This window comes from Rhinoderma darwinii, chromosome 2 (genome assembly GCF_050947455.1).
Source record: "Rhinoderma darwinii isolate aRhiDar2 chromosome 2, aRhiDar2.hap1, whole genome shotgun sequence".
Taxonomy (NCBI): domain Eukaryota; kingdom Metazoa; phylum Chordata; class Amphibia; order Anura; family Rhinodermatidae; genus Rhinoderma; species Rhinoderma darwinii.
This window is the reverse complement of record NC_134688.1, coordinates 380075134-380098620: the sequence shown is the minus strand read 5'-3', so window position 1 is coordinate 380098620 and position 23487 is coordinate 380075134. Positions and strand designations below refer to the sequence as shown.

General features: G+C 40.5%; 1 protein-coding gene across 4 annotated transcripts in view; it reads left to right on the top strand.

Moving 5' to 3' along the window:
* Positions 1-23487, top strand: part of USP9X (ubiquitin specific peptidase 9 X-linked) — a 195687-nt gene that overhangs the window by 33592 nt on the left and 138608 nt on the right. For all 4 annotated transcript variants that reach the window (XM_075853942.1, XM_075853941.1, XM_075853939.1 and 1 more), the window contains exon 2: positions 14691-14944. In XM_075853942.1, the coding sequence (XP_075710057.1) occupies positions 14849-14944 (96 nt within the window). In that variant the 5' untranslated portion in view covers positions 14691-14848. The remainder of the gene's footprint in view (positions 1-14690; positions 14945-23487) is intronic.

The window sequence follows — 23487 nt, the reverse complement described above, 5'->3', positions numbered from 1 at the left end:
AAAGAGTACAATTTTTTTTTTTTTTTTAATGCAGTTGTAACAACCATTTCAATGGACAACCATCTCCCCCCATAAACATGCATGCATGGCCTAGATCTAGCATGCACTTTCATTCAGAAGGGAAGAGGGAGACCTTGGCAGTGGCACATCTCATGGCAGAACAAAGATTCAAGCTTGTGGAAATCCAACATGCAGATGTCGAGGGGTTGTCCGTATGCTACCATACTTAGATTATTGTGTCCAGCCCATATGTATCCAATGTATATGGGCAGCTTAACTGCTGAGAGTCTAGGTAACTCCAGTGTGGCAAGAATGTTAAGGGTCTGTTCCCCCACACAGGAATCTAAAAAAATAATTGCGGATTAACACTTTCCCGTCACTAATATGCTTATTAACGTCGGGAAAGGGTTTTTAAAAATGGCGCCCGCTCAGGAGCTCGAGCAGGCGCAATAGCCGCCGGGTCTCTGCTGTGTTGCACAGCAGGGACCAGTGGCAATGCTTGTGATCAGAAAAATTTCTGATCACAAGCACTTGACCACCGGTATCTGAGGTGTTATTTTTACTGCCCCTCTCACTTCAGGGCCGATCACCAGCTCCTGCGTGGCGAGAATCAAGGGAGCCAGTGTATTCCTATAGCAGCTGGGAGCCTTGTGAGCACTCCCAGCCCTGCTATATAGAAAGATTGCTATTGAGACCTGTCTGTGGCAGGTCCTAATAGCAATGCAGTAATTTTGCCATAGACTGCAATATTGTGATATTGCAGACTATGGCATAAGTGATCTAATGATCGCAGGCTCAAGCCCCCTAGGGGGGGGGATAAAAAAAAAATTCAAGTGTTTCAAAGTATAAAAAGAATGAATTCAACCCCTTTCCCTAGATCACATATATAAAAATAAATAAACATATTGGGTATCCCTGCGTCCAAAAATCGTTCTATACATTTTTTTTTTCCAATACGGTGAATGCCGTAGCGGGAAAAGGTCAAAATTTCAGAATCGCTGTTCTTTTTGCCACTTTGACCCCCCCCCCCCCAAAGAAATTGAACAAAAAGTAATCGAAATGCCAAATTTCCCAAAATGGTTTTAACCCCTTAATGACATGACGTTGTTATTGTTTGGTACTTAACGCAACACAACGTACTGGTACGTTGTGTTGCTGATGCGGCCTCGTAAGCGGAGCCCGCACCATCGCCAGCTGTTGTCAGCTGTATATTACAGCTGAAACCCTGCTGCATGGCCAGGACCGGAGCTAGCCTCGGATCTGGCCGATTAAGCCCTTAGATGCAGCGCTCAAAAGCGAGCGCTGCATCTATGATGTTTACTAGGAGATCGGAACCTCAAAATGCAATCACGGGGTTCCGATGACTCTTCTGGCAGACCGGAGGCCTGAGGGTACGAACACACAACGTAAACAATGCAGATTTTACGGAACAGATTAATTGTGGAAAATCCACAGCGTATTACAGTAGCCGCAGCGTGGGTGAGATTTCAACAAATCTCGTCCCCACACTGGAAAAATGCTGCCGAAAAAAACTCCCATAAATTGAACTGCGGTGCGGTTTCTTCCACCATAGCATTTCAATTAATGCTGTGGAATCGCAGCTCTTGTGTTGTGGGTTTTCCAATTGAATTCAATTGGGTGCTTAAACCTGCAACAAAGTGGTGTTTCGATACTTGCATCAGAATTACAGCGATTCCGCTGCAAAAATCGCAAGTAAGAAAAATAAATGAATAGTTATGCTTACCCAGAGTTCCCGAATTCTTCTCCAGTCCGGTCTCCCTAGTTGACGTTGCAGGCTATGTGGAAGTCCTTTATTATAGGGAAAAAATAAAAATGTTAAAAAAAAAAAAAAGTACACATATTTGGTATCTCTGCGTCCGCAACAACCCAATCTATAAAACGATAATGTTTTTCCCGCACGGTGAACACCGAAAAAAACAATGCTAGAATCCGTTTTTCTTGTCACCACCCCTCTCAAAACATGGAATAAAAAGTGATCAAAAAGTCACGTGTACTCAAACCGTACCAATAAAAACTACACCCTGTCCCACAAAAAACAAGTCCTTACAAAGCTTTTTGACTGAAAAATAAAAAAGTTATGGCTCTGAATATAGTTTTTAAAAACGTGATTTTATTGTGCAAACGATGCAAAACTTAAACTATATACATATGGTATCGCCATAATCATATCGACCGTGCAGAATAAAGTAAAATTGTAATTTATAGCCCACGGTGAAAAAAAAAGAGAATAAAACACTCGGAATTACTGTTTTTTGGTCACCTTGCTTGCCAAAAAATTGCATAAAAAGTGCTAAAAAAAAATCACGTGTACCCCAAAATGGTGCCAATGAAAACTACAGATTGTCCCGCAAAAAATAAGCCCTCACACCGCTCTGGTGGATTCAAAATAAAGTTCTGGCCGCATTATTAGACCCTCTTATTATGCCCTACTGTACTCCGCACAGCATACCTGTGCCCCCACATTATAAACTGAAATACCAGTAAACCCCAAACAGAACTCCCACCAAGCTAAATCTGCGCTCCAAAAGCCAAATGGTGCTCCCTCCCTTCTGAAACCTACAGCGTGCCTAAACTGCAGTTTATGTCCACATATATGGCCATACCTGGGAGAACCCAATTAACGTTTTATGAGGTATTTGTCTTCAGTGGCACAAACTGGGCACAACATATTGTGCACTAAAATGACATCAGTGGAAAATTGCAATTTTCACTTTGCACCATCCGCTGCGCATTCTTTTCTAATGAAAAAACACCTGTGGGGTCAAAATGTTCACTACACCCCTTAAAATGCCTTAAGGGGTGTAGTTTCCAATATATTGGTCACTACTTTGCGGTTTGTTTTACTATTTTAACTCAAAGCCCTGTAATTGTGGGTCAATTATGTGAAAAATCACCAAAATAGACCTCCAATGCGTATGGTGCCCTTTACTTCTGAGCCTTTTCATATGTCCAGGCAAATAACTGCCTTAAAGGGTGTAATTTCTAAAATGGGGTCACTTCTTGGGGGCTTCCACTGTACTCTGGTACCTCCAGGGTTTTGCAAATGCGACATGGTGCCCAAAAACCAAGCCAGCAAAATCTGCATGCCTAATAGCAGTCCTGCCTTTCTGAGCCCTGCCATGTGTCTAACCAGCAGTTGATGACATGTGGCGTATTGCTGTAATTTGGAGAAAATGCTTTTCAAATGTTGGGGTGATTTTTCTCGTTTTATTCCTTCTAAAAATGGAAAATGTCCATGTTTTGTCAGAATTTTTATTATTTTTTTCAATTTTACAGCATAATTCCACTTAATTCACAAAAAAACTGTGGCGGTCAAAATGCTCACTGTACACTTCTATAAATTCCTTCAGGGGTTTAGTTTTTCCAAATGGGGTCCCTTGGTTTCCACTGATTTGGTCTCGCAGGTCTCGCTCTGGAAATGTGACATGGCACCGCAAAACCATTCCAGCAAAATTTGAGCTCCAATAGCCAAATGGTGTTCCTTCCCTTCTGAGTTCTGCCGTGTGTCCATATGGGGTAATGCCATAATCGGAAGAAATTGTTTTTCAAATGTTGGGGTGTTTTTTTTGTTTTTTTTTTTTTCTCCTTTTTATATTGAAGGTTTCTACATTTTATTGGAAACCATTTTAATTTTTACATCCTAATTCCACTAAAATACAGCAAAAAAACAATGTGGGGTTTAAATGCTCACTATACCCTTTGATAAATCCCTTGAGGGGTGTAGTTTGCCAAATGGTGTCCTTTTCACCCCACTTTGCTTTAATTCCTTTTTAACCCCTTAAGGACGCAGCTTAGTTTGGACCTTAAGGCTCAGAGCACATTTTTCAAATCTGACATATTACACTTTATGTGGTAATAACTTAGGAATGCTTAAACCTACCCAAGCGATTCTGAGATTGTTTTCTCGTAACACATTGGGCTTTGTTAGTGACAAAATTTGGACAATTCAGTGTTTTATTTGTGAAAAATTGCAAAATTGTGAAAAAATAGGATTTTTCTGAATTTAAATGCATCTGCATGTAAAACAGACGGTTATACCACCCAAAATAGTTACTAGTTCACATTTCCCCATATGTCTACTTTAGATTGGCATCGTTTTTTGAACATTCTTTTATTTTTCTTGCACGTTACAAGGCTTAGAACATAAACAGCAATTTCTCATTTTTAAGAATTTCAAAAGCCTTTTTTTTTTTTTTTTTAACCCCTTCCCGCACCTGGACGTAACTGTACGTCCAGATAAGCAGTAACTTCGCGCACCTGGGCGTACAGTTACGTCCGCGCTTTAAAAGTTAACCGCCGCGCGGCGCTACACCGCAGCGGCGGTTAACTGTGCAGGGTGTCAGCCCTGCTCTCCCTGTTGCCGATCAGCGGCCTGCCGCCGCTGAAATCGGCAATTAACCCCTTCGATGCGGTGGTTGATTGCGATCACCACATCGAAGAGGTTTACAGCGGATCGCCAGCCTCCCACATGTATTTGCGCGGGCTGGCGATCCTTATCATGGCAACCAGAGGCCTGACAATGACCTCCGGGTTGCCATGTACGGAAGCCTCGGAGGATCAGCCTCCGGCCGTTCCTCCTCTGCTTCCTGTCAGTGTGACAGTTACGTCACAATGACAGTTAGAACACATTACACTACGTGTGTAGTGTAATGTGTTCCAGCAGCGATCAGAGCTGCCAGTCTAAGTGTCCCCTAGTGGGACAAGTAAAAAAAGATAATAAAAATGTTTTGAAAGTGTAAAAATCAAAGTTAGAAGTGACATAAACAAAGAATGCTTTTTTTCCTATAATAAGACTTTTATTATAGGAAAAAAATTAACACGTTAAAAAAAGTACACATATTTGGTATCGCCGCGTTCGTAACGACCCCAACTATAAAACTATAATATTATTTTTCCCGCACGGTGAACACGGTGAAAAGTCGCATGTACGCCAAAATGGTACCAATACAAACTACATCCCGTCCCGCAAAAAACAAGCCCTTACACCGCTTTTTTGACTGAAAAATAAAAACGTTATGGCTCTCAGAATATGGTGACACAAAAATTAATTTATTTTATAAATAAGTGATTTTATTGCACAAACGCTGCAAAACATAAAAAAATTATATACATCTGGTATCGCCGTAATCGTATCAACTCGCAGAATAAAGTATAATGGTCATTTATAGCCCAGGGTGAAGGCCATAAAAAAAACAAATAAAAAACATTGTCAGAATTGATGGTTTTTGGTCACCTTGCTTGCCAAAAAATGGAATAAAACGTGATCAAAAAAATTTCTGGTACCCCAAAATGATACCAATGAAAACTACAGATTGTCCCGCAAAGAATAAACCCTCACACAGCTCCGGTGGAGAAAAAATAAAACTGTTCTGGCTCCCAGAATATGGCGATGCAAAATGTGCAGAGTGTTCCAAAAGCAGATAAGATCGGGCACCATTTATAAGTGCGACACCGGCCACATATCTGCGGATTATTATTTATTTACTACATTATTATACCCTCTTATTATACCCTGATGTACCCCGCACAGATAACATGTACCCTGATGTACCCCGCACAGCTTACATATGCCCCCACATTATAAACTGAAACACCAGTAAAACCCCAAACAGAACAACTACCAAGCAAACTCTGCGCCCCAAAAGCCAAATGGCGCCCCTCCCTTCTGAGCCCTGCAGCGTGCCTAAACACCAATTTACGTCCACAGATATGGCATCGCCATACCCGGGAGAACCCGGTTATTATTTTGAGTTATTTGTCTTCAGTGGCACAAACTGGGCATAACATGTAGTGCACTAAAATGGCATATGAGTGGAAAATTGTAATTTTCACTCCGCACCATGCGCTGCGCATTAACCCCTGCGCGCACCATGACATAGCATGTCGTAGTGTGGGGGGTGATGTATGGAGCGTCTCACGTAAAAAATAAAGAATTTAGAACGGCAAAATCGCTGTTTTTTTGGTCACCTTGGCTCTACCTAAAAATTTAATAAAAAGTGCCCAAAAAGTTGTATGTATCAAAAAATTGCACCAATAAAAACGACCGCTCGTCCCTCAATAAATAAGCCCTCATACCGCTCTATTGACTGAAAAATAAAAAAGTTGTGGCTCTTGGAACGCGGGGAGGAAAAAACTAAGAAGGAAAAGAAAAAAATGGATCACTCCAGAAAGGGTTAATTACTTTCTAATGAAAAACCATTTATGACCACACGTGGGGTATTGCCGTACTCGGGAGAAATTGCTTTACAAATGTTGGGGTGCTTTTACCCCCTTTATCCTTTGTGAAATTGAAAAAAATGCAACATTTTAGTGGAAGAAATGTCGATATTCATTTTCACGGCCTAATTCTAATAAATGCTGCAAAAGACTTGTGGGGTCTAAATGCCCACTATATCCCTAGATAGATTCTTTAAGTGGTGTAATTTCCACTTTTGGGGGGTTTCGCCTGTTTTGGCCTCTCAGGGGCTTTGCAAATTCGACATGGCACCCAAAAACCATTTCAGCTAAATTTGAGCTCCAAAAGCCAAATAGTGCTCCTTCCCTTCTAAGCCTTGCTGTGGGTCCAAACAGCAGTTTATTACTACATATGGCATATTTCCGTAATCGGGAGAAATTGTTTTACAAATGTTGGGGTGCTTTTTCTCCTTTATTCCTTGTAAAAATAAAAAACTTTACCCCTAGAAAAATTCCTTGAGGGGTGTAGTTTCCAAAATGGGGTCACTTTCCGGGGGTTTCCACTATTTTGTTCCCTCCAGTGCATTTCAAACGCGACATGGCACTGAAAACCATTCCAGCAAAATCAGAATTTCAAAATCCAAATGGTGCTCCTTTCCTTCTGAGTCCTGCTGTGGGTCCAAACAGCAGTTTATTACCACATATGGGGTATTGCTATAATCAGGAGAAATTGCTTTACATATGTTGGGGTGTTTTTTCTCTTTTATACCTTGAAAAAATTAAAAATTTCTACGTTTTTTCAGAAAAAAGTAGATTTTCATCTTCACAAACTAATTCAAATAAATTTAGCAAAAAAACTGGGTTCAAAATGCTAACTATACCCCTAGATAAATTCCCTGAGGGGTGTAGTTTCCAAAATGAGGTCACTTTTGGGGGTCTTTATTGTTTTGGCCCCACAAGACCTCTTCAAACCTGACATGGTACCTAAAATATATGCTAAAAAAAGAAGGCCCCAAAATCCACTAGGTGCTCCTTTGCTTCTGAGGCCTGTGTTTTCAGTCCATGACCGAACTAGGGCCACATGTGGGGTATTTCTAAAAACTGCAGAATCTGGGCAATAAATAATAAGTTACATTTTTTGGGAAAAACCTTCTGTGGTATAGAAAAAAATGTATTACAAATGAATTTTGTATAAAAAAAATGAAATTTGTAACTTTCACCTCTACTTTGCTTTAATTCCTGTGAAACGCCTAAAGGGTTAATACACTTTCTGAATGCTGTTTTGAATACTTTGAGGGGTGCAGTTTTCAAAATGGGGTGATTTATGGGGACTTTCTAATATATAAGACTCTCAAAGCCACTTCAGAACTGAACTTGTCCTTGTAAAAATCGCCTTTTGAAATTTCCTTGAAAATATGAGAAATCGCTGCTAAAGTTCTAAGCCTTGTAACGTCCTAGAAAAATAAAATAATGTTCAAAAAACGATGCCAAACTAAAGTAGACATGTGGGGGATGGTAACTAGTAACTTTTTTGTGTGGTATTACTATCGGTTTTACAAGCAGATACATTTAAATTTAGAAAAATGCTAATTTTTGCAATTTTTCGCTAAATTTTTGTGTTTTTCACAATTAAATACTGAATCTATCGGGCAAATTTTGCCAGTAACATAAAGTCCAATGTGTCACGAGAAAACAATCTCAGAATCGCTTGGATAGGTAAAAGCATTCCGGAGTTATTACCACATAAAGTGACACATGTCAGATTTTAAAAATCGGCTTCGTCCTGAAGGCCAAAACAGGCTCAGTCCTGAAGGGGTTAAGGTCCCTTTTCAGTTCTGAAGGGGCTTTGAAGGGCCTATGTATTAGAAACCCCCATAAAACACCCCATTTTAAAAACTAGACCCCTCAAAGTATTCACAACTTCATTTATAAAGTTTTTTTTTTAACCATTTAGGCATTGCACAGGAATTGAAGCAAAGTGGAGGTGACCTTTGCAAATTTCATTTTTCTTACAGAAAAAAATTGAATAATATTGAAGTTCCGCAACACAGAAGGTTTTATTAGAGAAACACTACTAAATATGTATTGTATTTATTAGAATATCTTTTAGGCAGCATGCCAGGTTTGGAGAGGTGTTGAGGTGCCAAAACAGTAGGAATCCCCCAAAAGTGACCCCATTTTGGAAACTAGACCCCTCAAGGAATTAATTTATGGTTGTTACCATTTTGACCCCCCAGTTTTTTCACAGCACGTATTTGAATTGGGCTGTGAAATTAAAAAAAAAAATGACATTTATTCCAATAAGATGTCATTTTTGATCAAAATTTCTTATTTTCACAAGGAACAAAATACCCCATTTTGTTGCCCAATTTCTCCAGAGTGCAGTAGTAACCGATTTGTGGCGATAAACTGCCATTTGGGCCCATGGGTGGCCTCAGAAGGGAAGGAGCGCTGTGTGTTCTTTGGAGTGCAAATTTTGCTGGATTGGTTTTCAGGTGCCATGTCACATTTGCAGAGCCCCAGAGGTATGAAAGCAATGGAAATCCACCAGAAGTGACCCTATTTTGGAAACTACACCCTTCAAGGAATTCATTTATGGCTGTTGTTACCATTTAGACCCCACAGTTTTTTCACAGAACTTATTTGAACTTATTTTAATTGGGCTGTGAATGAAAAAAATATATTTATTTTTTCTAATAATATGTAGTTTTGGCTCAAAATGTCTTATTTTCACAAGAGCTAAAATACCCCATTTTGTTGGCCAATTTGTCCTGAGTGGGGCAGTACCCCATTTGTGGTAATAAACTGCGGTTTGGGCCCATGGGAGTTCTCAGAAGGAAAGGAGCGCTATTTGTTCTTTGGAGTCTCCTGGGTACGGCAATACCCTACATTTGGCTGTTATCAGTTGCCTGGGCGCACAGCAGGGCTCAGAAGGGAAAGAGGAGGGGGATGAGCTGTGCGGAGGGGATCAGGGTAAGTAAAACTGGGATAGATTAAAAATCAAGGGATGTACTATAAATTTTAAAACACTTCCATACAGAGCCCTGGTTTTTCGGGACACGTGTCACATTAATACATTGTGTCCTTCCTTATCCCCCTCTTATAGCAGATTTTGCACCTCTTTGGACTTTTTCCCTTCTTGCCAGTTTGGGGAACTTCTCCTGGAAAGTGTTGTTCTGCTATGATGCGTGTGGCCTCGCTTCCAGAAGTACTGGGTGCCCCCCTTCTTGGTCCCTAAAGATTAGGTTTGTGATGACCACCTCTTGAAATTCCAGGAATGTTCCCGTCTGGCCTGCACACCGACGTAGCACGTACACATTGTACAATGCCCATCTGTATGATGTGCACGGCATGGCGCTGTAGGGCTTCAGGACTTGATCTGACAAGTCCACCCCTCCCATGTACGTATTGTAGTCCAGGATGCAGTCTGGTTTGGGGGTCTCTGTACTGGTACGTCGTACAGGTACATGGGTACTGGTGTGGGCATGTATTGTCAATACAAGGACATCTGTCTTATACTTGTACTTGACACACAATATGTTGCTGCTAGAATGTGCCCTGCTTTCACCCATTCCGAGTGTTTGCCCAAGCAGTGTCTTAGGGAGGCCTCTCAGATTTCTTCTAGCAGTGCCGCATGCCGCAGGACTTCTGGAAGCGAGGCAGTTGAAGAGTGGGACGCTGGTATAAAAATGTATCCATGTAGAGGTGGCAACCCTGGTCCAGCAGTGGGTGCACCAAATTCCACATAATTTTTGCATTCACTCCCAGTAAGGGGGGGGGGGCATTCTGGGGGCTGAATACTGGTGTCCTTCCCTTCATATATCCTAAATTTGTCGATATACTATGCACTCGCGCACAGCTTATACATCTTCACGCCATACCTTGCCCTCTTACTCGGCAGGTACTGGCGGAATTGAAGCCTCCCCTAAAATGTACCATGGACTCAATAGAAATACACTTCTCGGGGGGTGTAAGCTTGGGCAAACCGGGCACTGAAATAGTCTCTAATAGGGGTCTCCGTTTATACAAACTGTCAAAACTGGTGTCATCTCGGGGTGGGCACTGCTCATCAGTATAATGTACGAAGCAAAGTATTGCCGCCTTTATTTTTTTAGGTTCTAGTTCAGTTCTGAAGTTGCTTTGGAGGGGCCTATATATTAGAAACCCCTATCAAACACCCCATTTTAGAAACTAGACCCCTTAAAGTATTCACAACAGCATTTAGAAAGTTTATTAACCCTTTAGGTCTTTCACAGGAATTTAGAGCAAAGTAGAGGTGAAATTGACATTTATTTTTATTTTTTTGGGGTCAGAAAATCCTCTTATTCAAAAAATTTTTCTGTAAAACAAAAGGTTTTACCAGAGAAACACCACTCAATACTTATTGCCCAGATCCTGCCGTTTTGAGAAATATCCCACATGTGGCCCTAGTGCGGTAATGGACAGAAGCACCGTCCTCCGAAGCAAAGGAGCACCTAGTGAATTTGGATTAGGCACCATGTCCGGTTTGAAGAGGTCTTGTGGTGCCAAAACAGTGGAAACCCCCCAAAAGTGGTCCTATTTTGGAAACTAGATCCCTTGAGGAATTAATTGTAGTTTTCATGGGGTGCATGCGACTTTTGATCAGTTTTTATTCTTTTTTTAGGAGGTGTGGTGACTAAAAAACCGCAATTCTACTATTGTTTTTTTAGTCTAACTTTTTTTTTTACAGCGTTCACCGTGCGCTATAAATGACATTCACTTTATTTTGCATAGCAATACAATTACGGTGATACCAAATGTTTATCGGTTTTTTTTTATGTCTTATGGCGTTTGCACAATAAAATACTTTTTGTAAAAAATCATTTTACTTTTGGCATTACCTTATTCTAAGAGCCATAACTTTTTTTTATTTTTCCATCAAGAAAGCCGTGTGAGGACTTGTTTTTTGCGTAACGAACTGTAGTTTCGATCAGTACCATTTTTAGGTACATGCGACTTTTTGATCTCTTTTTATTCCATTTTTTTTGGAGGTGAAGTGACCAAAACAATTGTGATTCTGGTATGTTTTATTAATTTCTTTTATAGCGTTCACCACGCGGGATAAATACTGAAATAATTTTGTAGTACAGGCCGTTACGGACGCAGCGATACCAATTATGTATAGTTTATTTGTTTTTGTTAAATAATAAATGACTGATAAGGGAAAAAAGGTGACCTTTTTTTTTTTTTTTTTATTACTTTTATTTTCTTATTTTTTGACAACTTTTTTTATTTTTTTTATTTTTTACTTTATTACTTTTGTCCCACTAGGGGACTTGAGGGCAGGAGGCCCTGATCGCAATTCTAGTACATTGCACTACATGCGTATTAGAGCGTATTAGAGCTGTCAGCTACTCACTGAGTTTGTCAGGACCCACTAGGCTTCCGTAGATGGCATAGCCGGACGCCATTGTTACGTGTCCGGTTGCCACATTAACCATCGCTGCCCGCTATCATGTAGCGGGCCGTCGATGGTGGTTTAACCCCTAAAAAGCCACGATCGCTATTGAACGCAGCTTTTAATGGGTCAATCAGCAGGGACACAGTGATTGATCCCCGCTATAGGAGCTGCGGCAACTGCTGTACGAGACAGCAGCTGTCACAGCTCCTGTATGTGTCTGGAGGATGGCCGTTCCTCCCGTGACGTACTATTAGGTCATGGAGCGCGAACGATACAGTTACCATGACCTAATAGTACGTCCAGAAGCGGGAAGGGGTTAAACACCAGAACTGTTAAACTTTCTTAATGCTGTTTTGGATACTTCGAGGGGTGCAGTTTTTAAAATGGGGTGGTTTATAAGGGGTTTCTAATATATAAGGCCTTCAAAGCCACTTCAGAACTGAACTGGTCCCTGAAAAAACAGCCTTTTGAAATTTTCTTGAAAGCCTTGAAAAAAAATCCTAGAAAAATAAAAGGATGCATTTAAATTTAGAAAAGTGCTAATTTTGGCAAATTCCTCTTTTTAAATTTTGGTATTTTTCACAAATAAACACAATGTATCGACCAAATTTTACCACTAACTCAAAATACAATGTGTCACCAGAAACTCTCTCAATCGCTTGAAAAAAATAAAGGCATTCCAAAGCATCACAAAGTGACACGTCAGATTTGAGAAAAAAATAAAAATGCCAGGTCCGTTAGGCGAAAACCTGCATTTTGTTGTGGAAATTCCGCAGTGTTTACGCTATTTGGGAACCCGGCTTAAAAGAAAAAGTTCAGTTATCACAGGATTAGCGATCAGGAAATTTAGTAGCCTAGGTGTTTCTGTGTCAATGCTTAAAGGGAATGTGTCGCTAGAAATTATTTTATTTTTTTATCAGTTAAACAATTAGTATTTAAGTGATTACACATTGTTTTAATTTTTTCACAAGTCAGGAAGTATAGCTTAGAATCTAATTTATAATAACATTTCCATGTGCTGGCCACTAGAGGGAGCAGTTCCCAGAATTGCAGCATGGTCACTGTGGTAAAGCAACCTCATTGATTTATGCTGCAAATTTCGGGTGGACACACTCTCCTCTAGTGTCCTCACACAATCCCCCCTCCCTTCTTCTGGCTGGTGCCAGGAGAAGGAGGGGTTTGAATCTTCAAACCTCCTACACTGTGTGCCTCCATTTTCTGAGCGACTGCACAGTGTAGGAGGATTAGATACAGAGCTCAGCAGACCGTATAACACTAACCTAATACACACATCACATACACGAACATAAATTACCTTCTCCTGCCGCCTCCACTCCTATGCCTTGCGCCTTTGCTTCCTTGAACATATGACCAGAAGCCGCGGCCGGAAATAGTCATCTTACTGTCCGGCAGTGGCTTCCGGTCCACATGAAAATGGAGCCGGATTTCGCTCTGCGAACGAGCTTCGTTTTGGTCTGTGTGGGAGCGACGCATGCACCGTTCCCACACAGACTGCGTACGCTTCAGAGAATGTAACGGCTCCCATTCGCATTCTCTATGGGGATGTATGTGCCGTATGGCGTCTCTGTATGTGTCGTTAATCGACACATACAGAGATGAAAAAAAGGCAGTAGGAAGTAAAAAGTAGAACATGAGAACACAAATAAAATTTATGTTAATATCATATTAAAAGCAATATTATAATAATTAATAAAAATAATCATGACACCTTCCCTTTTAAAGAGGCTTCCTCACCAGATTCTCAAATCCCTATCTCCTATTGCATGTGATCGGCGCTGCAATGTAGAGAACAGTAACGTTATTTATTTTTTTTACAAACCATTAATTTTTGGCCAAGTTATGAGCTATTTTATATATATATATGCAAATGAGCTTTGAAATGGACAATTGGGTGTTTTTTTGTCGTTCTGTCCAACTGGGCGTGTATTGTGTTTTAACTGGGCGTGTATTGTGATTTAACTGGGCGTGTTTACGTGTATGACGCTGACCAATCAGTGACCAGTCAGCGTCATACACTCCTCTCCATTCATTTACACAGCAGCGATGTGCAGCCACATACACAGAGATTAACGTTAATCAAGTGTCCTGATAATGAATACACATGATCATCCTGCCTGGACGTCATGTGTATTCAGAATCCTGACGCTTCTGAATCTTTTCTGTGAGATTCCAGCAAGCCACGCGTAATCTCGCGAGATTACGGAGGTAAACGAGATTTCGCTTCCCTTGCCGGAGTCTCACAGAAAAGATTCAGAAGTGTCAGGATTCTGAATACACATGACGTCCAGGCAGGATTTCATGTGTATTCATTATCAGGACACTCGATTAACGTTAATCTCTGTGTATGCGGCTGCACATCGCTGCTGTGTAAATGAATGGAGAGGAGTGTATGACGCTGACTGGTCACTGATTGGTCAGCGTCGTACACTTAAACACGCCCAGTTAAAAACACAATACACGCCCAGTTGGACATAACGGAAAAAAAACCGCCCAATTGTAGCTCATAACTTGGCCAAAAATGAATGGTTTTAATAATAATAAAAAAAAAACTTTACTGTTATCTACATTGCAGCGCCGATCACATGCAATAGGAGATAGGTATTTGAGAATCTGATGACAGAGCCTCTTTAAAGTTTTTCCTTAGTCCAGATGTCCCGGTCACAATGTTTTTCCTTGTTCTCGGCTCTCATAGGGACACTAAAGCTTCAGTCATCGGGTCTAGAATTAATATTTATAATTAAAGTGGTTATGTGGGGACAAAGTTATTAGCAGTGTACTCACTTCAGTATGTGAGTACGCTCTCTAATATACATTTCTGTCCCCCATCGCACTCATTCGAAACTTTTTATAGTGGAGATTGCCCCCGCTATTTACAAGCAGTAGTAGCGACTTCTGTATATATATATATATATATAGATAGAATATATATGCATATGCGCAGTTATTGTTGAGTAGTCTTCTGCAGTTCTCTAAACCAGTTATGTGAAATGCATTTTTTTTTCTAATCACGGTACTAATATAATTTTTTTCTTTTTTTTTTTTCCACGAACAGGTAATGCAATGGTCTCTGCAAAACGTTCTGTGTTTGAGGTGGAGCTTCGTAAGACAGACGTATGCCGGCTTGTCATCTTTGTTAAAGGGACTATAATTTCTTCTCTTACAACTGCTACATAAACAGACAAAATTGCAAAGATCTGCCCTGTGTCGAGTATGACAGCCACGACCCGTGGCTCTCCAGTTGGAGGGAATGAAAGCCAGGGCCAGGCTCCTGATGGACAGTCCCAGCCTCCACTCCAACAGAATCAGGTTTGAAACTCTCAAATCTATCTGCTCAGACTCCTAAATTGTTGTACTACTGTAAATCCCCCTTTTGTGCCTTACAAGTTTGGTTAAAAATTACTTAATTTTTTTGTCACTCCAGTCCATACATGCTGTTTGGGAGGTTGTATGGGGTATTGACTCACTCAAATATCCAGTGAAATCATGTGCTTCAATCTGAGTGAAGATTCTACTTCACTACGGTCTCAGTTGTCTCCTCCAGCTTATTTTCACATCCTCCCCATCCTTAACCCATATATTCTTATCCTTACGTTTTGTAAAACAAAACATTAAATGTTATTTTATATGAAGCCGATATCAAACCTTTTCTTTTAGGCTGCTTACTGAAATTGTGTATTAAAGGTCTTTGTTACATATTTAGTTTTTGTTTTAAAAAATGTTATTTTTTTTTAAATGTGAAAAAAATTTGTGTACTGTTTGTATGCTGGAAGAGAATCTTCTCTTTGCAGCAGTTCAAAAGACTTTAAATTCCTATTTACAAAAAGATGCTTTGGTTCTGCCCGTGTAACCCCTTAGATATCGCGGTCAACCCCGACATCTAATGCATTAGAATGAGGTGGGCAGCCCCCACTGATGTGCCATCGCGCAGCCCCCCTCATTTGAGTAGCTCTGGCCTATCCGAGAACAGTGGGAGTTTCTTAGACTCTTAGATCTTTTTGGACTGCACAGAGGGGACCCTAAAATGGCGGCTCCATGGCAGAGGCGCACAACTGAAGGGCTTCAGATATTATTATTCCATATACACCATTATATTTAAAATGTTGTCGATTTTTAAAAGTTAAAAAGACAAGCAAAAAATCTTTTCCCCTTTTTTTTTTCCTGTTAAAATTTTTTTTTTTAAATAAATGTCAACATAACTGGTATTGCTGCGTCCGTAGAAGTGTGAACTACTACAATATAATTTTTAACCCGCACGCGGAAAAGGTAAAAAAAATTAAAAGCTCCCAAATTACTGGTTTTTTTTTTGGGTCCCCTTAGCTCCCCAAAAAAATGGAATAAAAAGTGATCAAGTCTAATTTACTACAAAATGGTACCAATAAAAACTTCAGCTCGCCCACCCAAAAATAAGCCATCACACCACTAAATCGACAAATTAAAAAGTTATTGCTCAGAATAGGGCAACCACAACGATATATATAATTTTTTTAAATTTTTTATGAAAGTGTTAAAACATAGAAAAATAACCGATAAGTTTGCCATTGCCATAAACTTATCAACCTGTAGAATATAGTGATCATGTTTAACGCACGATGAATGACAAAAATGGCGCGTTTGCGTTTTTCTGCCCATCCCAGTACGTTAAATGGTGTCATGAAAAACTAAATCTTGTCCCACAAAAAAACAAGCCCTTTACGGCTTTGTCGATGGACAGAGTTGGGCCTCTTGGAATGCAAAGATTGAAAAACAAAATTGTCAGTGTCTCCAAGGTGTTAAATTGTAACTCCGATTCTAAAATATCTTTGAATAAATGAGTAGTAAAAGCTAATTTTGGCAATGTTATTATATATTTTATTAGAGAAAAATGCATATTTTTCGACTTCTCAAACACCCTTCCCCCTTTAAACTCAAAATCGATCTGAACGGAGTTCTACAAACCAAGGGAAGACAAATGTGTAAATATAAAATATACCTTTTATTAAATATGTGAAATAAAAATGAACAGAGAAAAATATTAAAATAAACAACATAAAGCTGGTAAACATAAGATATATAAATTTTACCATACAGCTAGTACGTTAATATATACCTATGCCTAGAATTTTAATGATCTATAATGCATGAACACCATATAAGTGATTATAATGCATGTGATATACTATGTGGTTCATGTGTGGGTACTAACAGATGGACACGTTTGCACACTGTAGGGTAGTAACAACTAAGAAGGATCCCAAAAGAACAAGGGGCTCAACTAGCTGTAAGTCTTTTGGGAATGTTACCAGCCGCCTCTGGTAACATTCTCAAAAGACTAATACCTCATGCACACCAATGTGTACGCCGGCCGAGTCCCGTCAGTGATCCGAGGGAAGATATAACATGTCCTATCTTTCCTCGGATTGGAGACTCGGATCATTTTTTACTGACCCAATTCATCCATTAAAGTGAATTGCCTCGTGAAGACTATCGGATGCCGTCAAAAGCGGCCCGAGTGGCACAACGGTCGTGTGCATGAGGCGTTACATCTAGGTGAGCCCCTTTAGCTTCCTAAACACGATTGTTTTTTACCTTGTTCTTTTGGTATCCTTGTTGGTTGTTACTACACTATAGTGTGCAAACGAAGGTGTCCATCTGTTAGGAACCATGTACATATGAATTACATAGTATATCACATGCATTATAATCACTTATATGGTATAGCGTGTTCATGCATTATATATCCTTAAAATTCTAGACACATCTACATTCATGTGCTAGATGTATGGCAGAATTAATATCATGTTTACCAGCTTTGTTACTATTTTTATACTTTTACGCTGCATTTTTATTTCACATATAAGGTATATTTACACATTTGTATTCCCTTGGTTTGTATAACTCCGTTCAGGTCAATTTTGAGTTTAAAGTCTTTATATGCAGTATTGAACTATGTTCAATTGTTGTTGTTTTAGACTTTATATAACAATATCCCTTCCCCCTTTTCCTGTTTTTAAAAAGTGTTTGGGGCTGTTTTTCATACTTATGACTTATCCACAGGATAGGTCATCAGTATATGATCGGTGGGAGTCAGACACCCGGACCCCACACCGATCAGCTGCTCTGGCTGCCTCCAGGCATCAGATGTTATGCGGTGTTCGGTGCCAGAAGCATAAGACTACGGTCTCCGTGTAGGAGCAGAGCTGCAGTAACCAGCACGGTCGCTATACAGTGTACGGTGCCATCTGCTTGCTGCACCAACTACTGCATAACATTTGATGCCTGGAATACTGATGACCTATCCTGCATAGGTCATCAGTATGAAAAACCACCCAATGCCTGGGCAACCCCTTTAACCTTTTACTCATTCAGAATTCACTCAGAATCCTTAGAGAAGAGATGGAATAGGTAACAGCTGCCCATAGAGGTCTATGGTGAGGGGAGGGTGAATAAAAAGCAGAAGCAGGTGACTATCGAACAGCCCCCTTTTTTGCTTTACTTCATGAAGCGGATTGGGAGAATGGCAAGAGTGCGCAAAGCTGTTTTTAGTCACCTGAAATTGTTTGCCAACAGTCTTGAAGCAGTTCCCATAGATGCTGAGCGCCTGTTGGCTGTTTTTCCTTAAAGGGGTTTTCCCATGAAGGACATCTGACACATCCACTGGATATGTCCTTAATTTTAGATAGATGCGTGTCTCCCTTATCTCTAGAACTGGGTCCCCTAAACCCCGTTCTAGCTTTTTGTGCTCACGCTGACTCCCGGCCACTTATTACATGGTCTGGAGTTACGGAAACAGCGTAACTCACTGAGCTACGCGGTTTCTGTAAATCCATAGTGAATGGAAGTTACGGAATGGAATGCGAGCTACGCTGTTTCAGTAACTACTATTCATTTCTATTGGAGTTACAGAAAGAGCGCAGCTCAGCGATTTACGCTGTTTCTGTAACTCCCAACCATGTAATCCGTAAGTGGCATAAAAAGCAAGAACGGGGTTTAGGGGACCCAGTTCTAGAGATAAGCGAGACCCGCATCTATCTGAAATTTATGACACATCCTGTGGATATGTCAAATGTACTTCATGGGAAAACCCCTTTAACTCTGCGGTAGGGATGTCACGATACCAGAATTTGGACTTCGATACCGATACTTTGTGTAGTATTGCGATACTCTATACCAAAACGATACTTTTGCCAACAATAAAAAAAAAAAAAAAGTTCTTCTATTATCTGATGTGAAGCATGAGGTGTGATGAATTTAGAACCTCCATGTGCCTGACCTTAACAGTAATGAACCCCATCGTGTTCCTCAGTCATAATGTACAATATTGGGTTAATGTGTGAGATACATGATGGGGTTAATTACTATTAATGTGAGGCACATGGAGGTTCAAAATTGATACCTTGTGCCTCATTAATAAGTGAAAAAAAGCCATTTTTATTTTATACCATGAATAAGTGTGTGTGTGTGTGTGTGTTTCTATTTAACATTACATTTATTTTTTTTATTTTTAAACTTTAATGTACTGGCATATATCTATATGCCAATACATTAGCCTGTGTACATATAGTACACAGGCAGTTGTTAGGGCATACTTGGGTATGTCCTAACTGGAAATATGGTCAGGCAGCCCTGGGGTCTTTCAATGGAACCTGGGCTGTCAGCCCATATATACCATATGTGTGATGCGATCCAAAGGGCATCTCCCCTTCTCATTTTCCCCTTGTATGCTGCGGTCCGCTTTGATCTCAGCGTGTAGGGGAATAACGGTGGAAATGAGAGGTTTCTCTCATCTCCGCCGTTCGCAGCGTGGCAATGGCTGTATTGCATAGCCGCAGCCCCGCTTTAACAAGTGCACGTGCGGTCAGCATGAGGTGATGCGGCCGGCGCTGCACTAATGAGCGTCTGGGTAGGCACGGAAGACAGAACATGGGGGTGTTTGGCAGTGCGCCCGCCATGTTTGTTCGGTCTTTAGCGCCACCGCTCATTAGTGCTGCGCTGGTTACATCACATCATGCTGACCGCGCGTGAACTTGTCAGGAGCGCGGCAATGGCTGTATCACACAGCCGCAGCCCCGCTCTCATACATTCATGTATTACTATACTAAGCTGTGCGGCCGCACTGCTTAGTATCTAAATACATGAAATAACGGTATAGAATCGTTTGAGGGTGCACGATATGAAAACCGTATCGAAGTTTCGATGCATCGTGCATCCCTACTCTTCGGTCCAACTCCTCCCACAAACCATCTCAATTGGGTTTGTCAGGTGATTGTGGAGGCCATGTCATCTGTGTTAGCACTCATCACGCTCATTCTTTGTCAAATAGCTCTTATATAGCCTGAATGTTTGTTTGGGGTCATTGTCCTGTTGAAAAACAAATGCTGGTCCCACTAAGCGCAAAAAAGATGAGATGGCATGTCTTTGCAGAATGCTGTGATAGTCACGCTGGTTATGTTTCTTGAATTTTGAATAAATCGCCAACAGTGTCACCAGGAAGCACCATCACGCCTCCTCCATTCTTCTTTCCCTTGAAAACCGCTCCGTATTTTCAGACTTTTTTTTTTAGTAAGCGTGTGCACATACCCTAATGTCCATTCCATGTGTTTCATGGCCCAAGCAATTCTCTACTTGTTCCTCGGTAGTGGTTTCTTTGGAGCAGTTGGACCATAAAATCCTTATTCTCGCAGTCTCCTCTGAAGAGTCGATGTTGAGATGTGTCTGGTACTTGGATTGACTGACCTTCATGTCTTAAAGTAATAGTGAAATGTCATTTCTCTTTAGGGCCTGTTCACATTAGTGTTGTTTCCATTGAGGGGTTCCGTTGGGGGAACCTCTCAACGCAAAGGCAAGCGGAAACCTTAACTAGCTAATTAAATGCTAATGGTTTCCGTTTGTCACCATTGTGAAAGGGTTCCGTTGTTTTGACTGAAGCAATACCGTAGGTTGCTGTACTACTCATTCCGGCTAAACTATAAAACCCTTTCCACAGCGGAGACAAACGGACACAGTTTGCACTGGATCAGTCACCATTGAAATCAATGGAAACGGAAACCTGTGGTTTTAGTTTTTCAGTAAGGGCTCCGTTCTGATGGAATGCCAGAACGGAGCCCTGATGCAGATGTGAACTGCACTATTCCGTCAAAACAACCACCCTTTCACAACGGTGACAAACGAAAACCATTAGCAAAGTTTCCGTCACCATTGAGATCAATAGTGATGCAAAGGGGAAGCTAAGGTTTCCGGTTGCCTTTGCTTTGAGGGGTTCCCCCGACGGAACCCCTCAATGGAAATACAAAGCCAATGTAAACACAGCCTTACTTAGGCCTTATGCACACGGACATGCCCGTGATTGCAGGCATTGACGCCCGCGCGCCGCATTTTTCGAGCGGTGCTCTCATACAAAGTATGGGAGCACGGAACGTAAAAGCTGAAAAGTAGGACATGCTCCATATTTCCCGGCACGGACACCTTTACGTAGCGCTACGGAAAGGTGTCCGCGGCCAATAGAACCGGGCGGGTCCGTAATAATAGTGGACCGTATTGCGGTCCTTAATTACGGAGTTATTTTTACGGGCTTGTGCATGGGGCCTTAGTTGAATGTTTCTTGCCATAATGTGGAATAGTGCAGTACTTGAATAGGGCTAAAAATTGTATAGCAGTGTGTACCAATCCTGCCTCTGCACAACACAACTGTTTCTCTCAAACACATTGTGAGGCCGGATTTACACGAGCGTGTGTGTTTTTGCGACAATCTCCTACATAATGAGGTCGGTGCTGTAATGTAGATTACAGCAGTGTTTTTTATTTAGAAAAACTATCTATTTTCACCAAGTTATGAGCGATTTTAGCTTTCTGCTACTTACTTTTCTTAATGCCCAACTGGGCGTGTTTTTACTTTTGACCAAGTGGGCATTGTAAAGAAGTGTATGGCGCTGACCAATCTGTGTCGTACACTTCTCTATATTCAAGTAATCGGCACACAGTGATCCTGCGTTGTTCACTATGTGCTGTCACATACTCACACATTAACGTTACTGAAGTGTCTTGACAGTGAATAGACATCGCGCCCAACCAGGACAGGATGTCTATTCACAATCCACAAAACGAAAAGATTCCACAGCACTGGACTGCAAGTGGGTGCACGCCTCACTCAATAAGACCTGGTCCGCGGTCCTGGATATCAAGCAGACAAAGAATGGACAGAGGCAGCACTTCCAAAAAGAGCAAGAGCTATTTATTCACCCATGCGACGTTTCAGTCCAACTGGACTTTTTTCAAGCATAAAAACACACATCAAGTCATAAGTATATAAAGGCTTGCAAAGCCCAATTGAAATTAAACAGTGATTAAGACAAAATCCAATATAAAATTGATAATACAAAAACAGAATACAGTATTAAAGATAAATATGAATGCCAGTGTACATGTGAATATACAAAGTGATAAATAAGGGACTAGTACAGAAAAAAGACAGTCCTAGGTACATTAAAGTGTTAATGACATAATGACTCACCCAGATGTATATAATAAAAACATTCAAAGTTGTCAATAGCAGAAAACCGAAAAAAGGGGGCTCGTTCCTCTAGGTCTCAGCTGTCCAGTGTGTGTACAAATGTATTGCGCACCTGTGTAATGAGACTATCATTACTGCTTGCAATGCATAGCGAGATATCGCGGGTGGCTATTCCCGCGCATGCGCATTCGATAGCATGGTGGCCATCTTGGCCAGAATTTGCTATCTTAATTTCGCGCATGCGCAGTATGAATTCCAGTACGCGGCGGCCATTTTACAACCTGGAAGAACATATCACGTCCAGGAACGTAACTAGAATGGAACAGGTCAGAAAATGTTTCAAACAGAGGATTTTATCAGCAATAAACATTTAGTATGGGATTAATAATATGGCCATATATTGTTAGTTATATATATTTAATAGGTATGCATCCGGATAAATAGTCCGAAAATGTTAGAATAGGGGAGTTAATCAGCAGCAACACACATTGTATAAAATAAGTGCTTATACTGTATAATGTTATTATATATATGCAATAAATATGTATCCATCTAAATGTATAAGTATTAGAGGCATAACGCCTCAAAATATGAAATAAACAATGTAATAATGTCACAATGTGTGTACACATGTAGATACTCCCCTAAATATACTATAAGCCCACTACCGTAGTAGCTATCCCTGGAAGGGTGTCAAAAAATGTCATATTATACTGCCCCCTTTGTTGAAACAAAAAAATGGACCAAGTTGACCAAATGTAAATGGCCGCATATGGACGATGAAAACGGTTCTATAAGGACTCCAGAACCCAGAGGAAAGAATCCAGCCCAATGTCGGAATCTGAAAAAATGACAAAAATTTAGAAAATTTATGGATATATTAATAAAAACAAAATTTATTATTTTATATTGCAATGACAATGTCATCATATTGAATGTGTTAACAGATACATATATAGTAGTAGACGACCGTGAAAGACCATGCATGGCACAACAGAGAGAAAACACAATCACAGTACCCATTTAGTTGAGAACCACCCCAACTTTAAAATCAACATTCAACCCCCTTGGATGTAAAGAATCTAATCTATGAATCCACTCCAGTTCTTTACGTTTTAATTTGGCAATTCTATCGCCGCCCCTCCTATGTAGGGATATTTCTAGTGGAATTAGGCCATGAAAATGAAAATCTAAATTTTTTTTTTCTAATGAAACATAGAAATAAATTTTTTACAAGGTGTAAAGGAGAAAAAGCAGACCAATAGCTGAAAAGTAAACTCTTCTGAGTACGGCAATACCCCATATGTGGTAATAAACTGCTGTTTGGACACATGGCAGGACTCAAAGGCAGGAGCGCTATTTA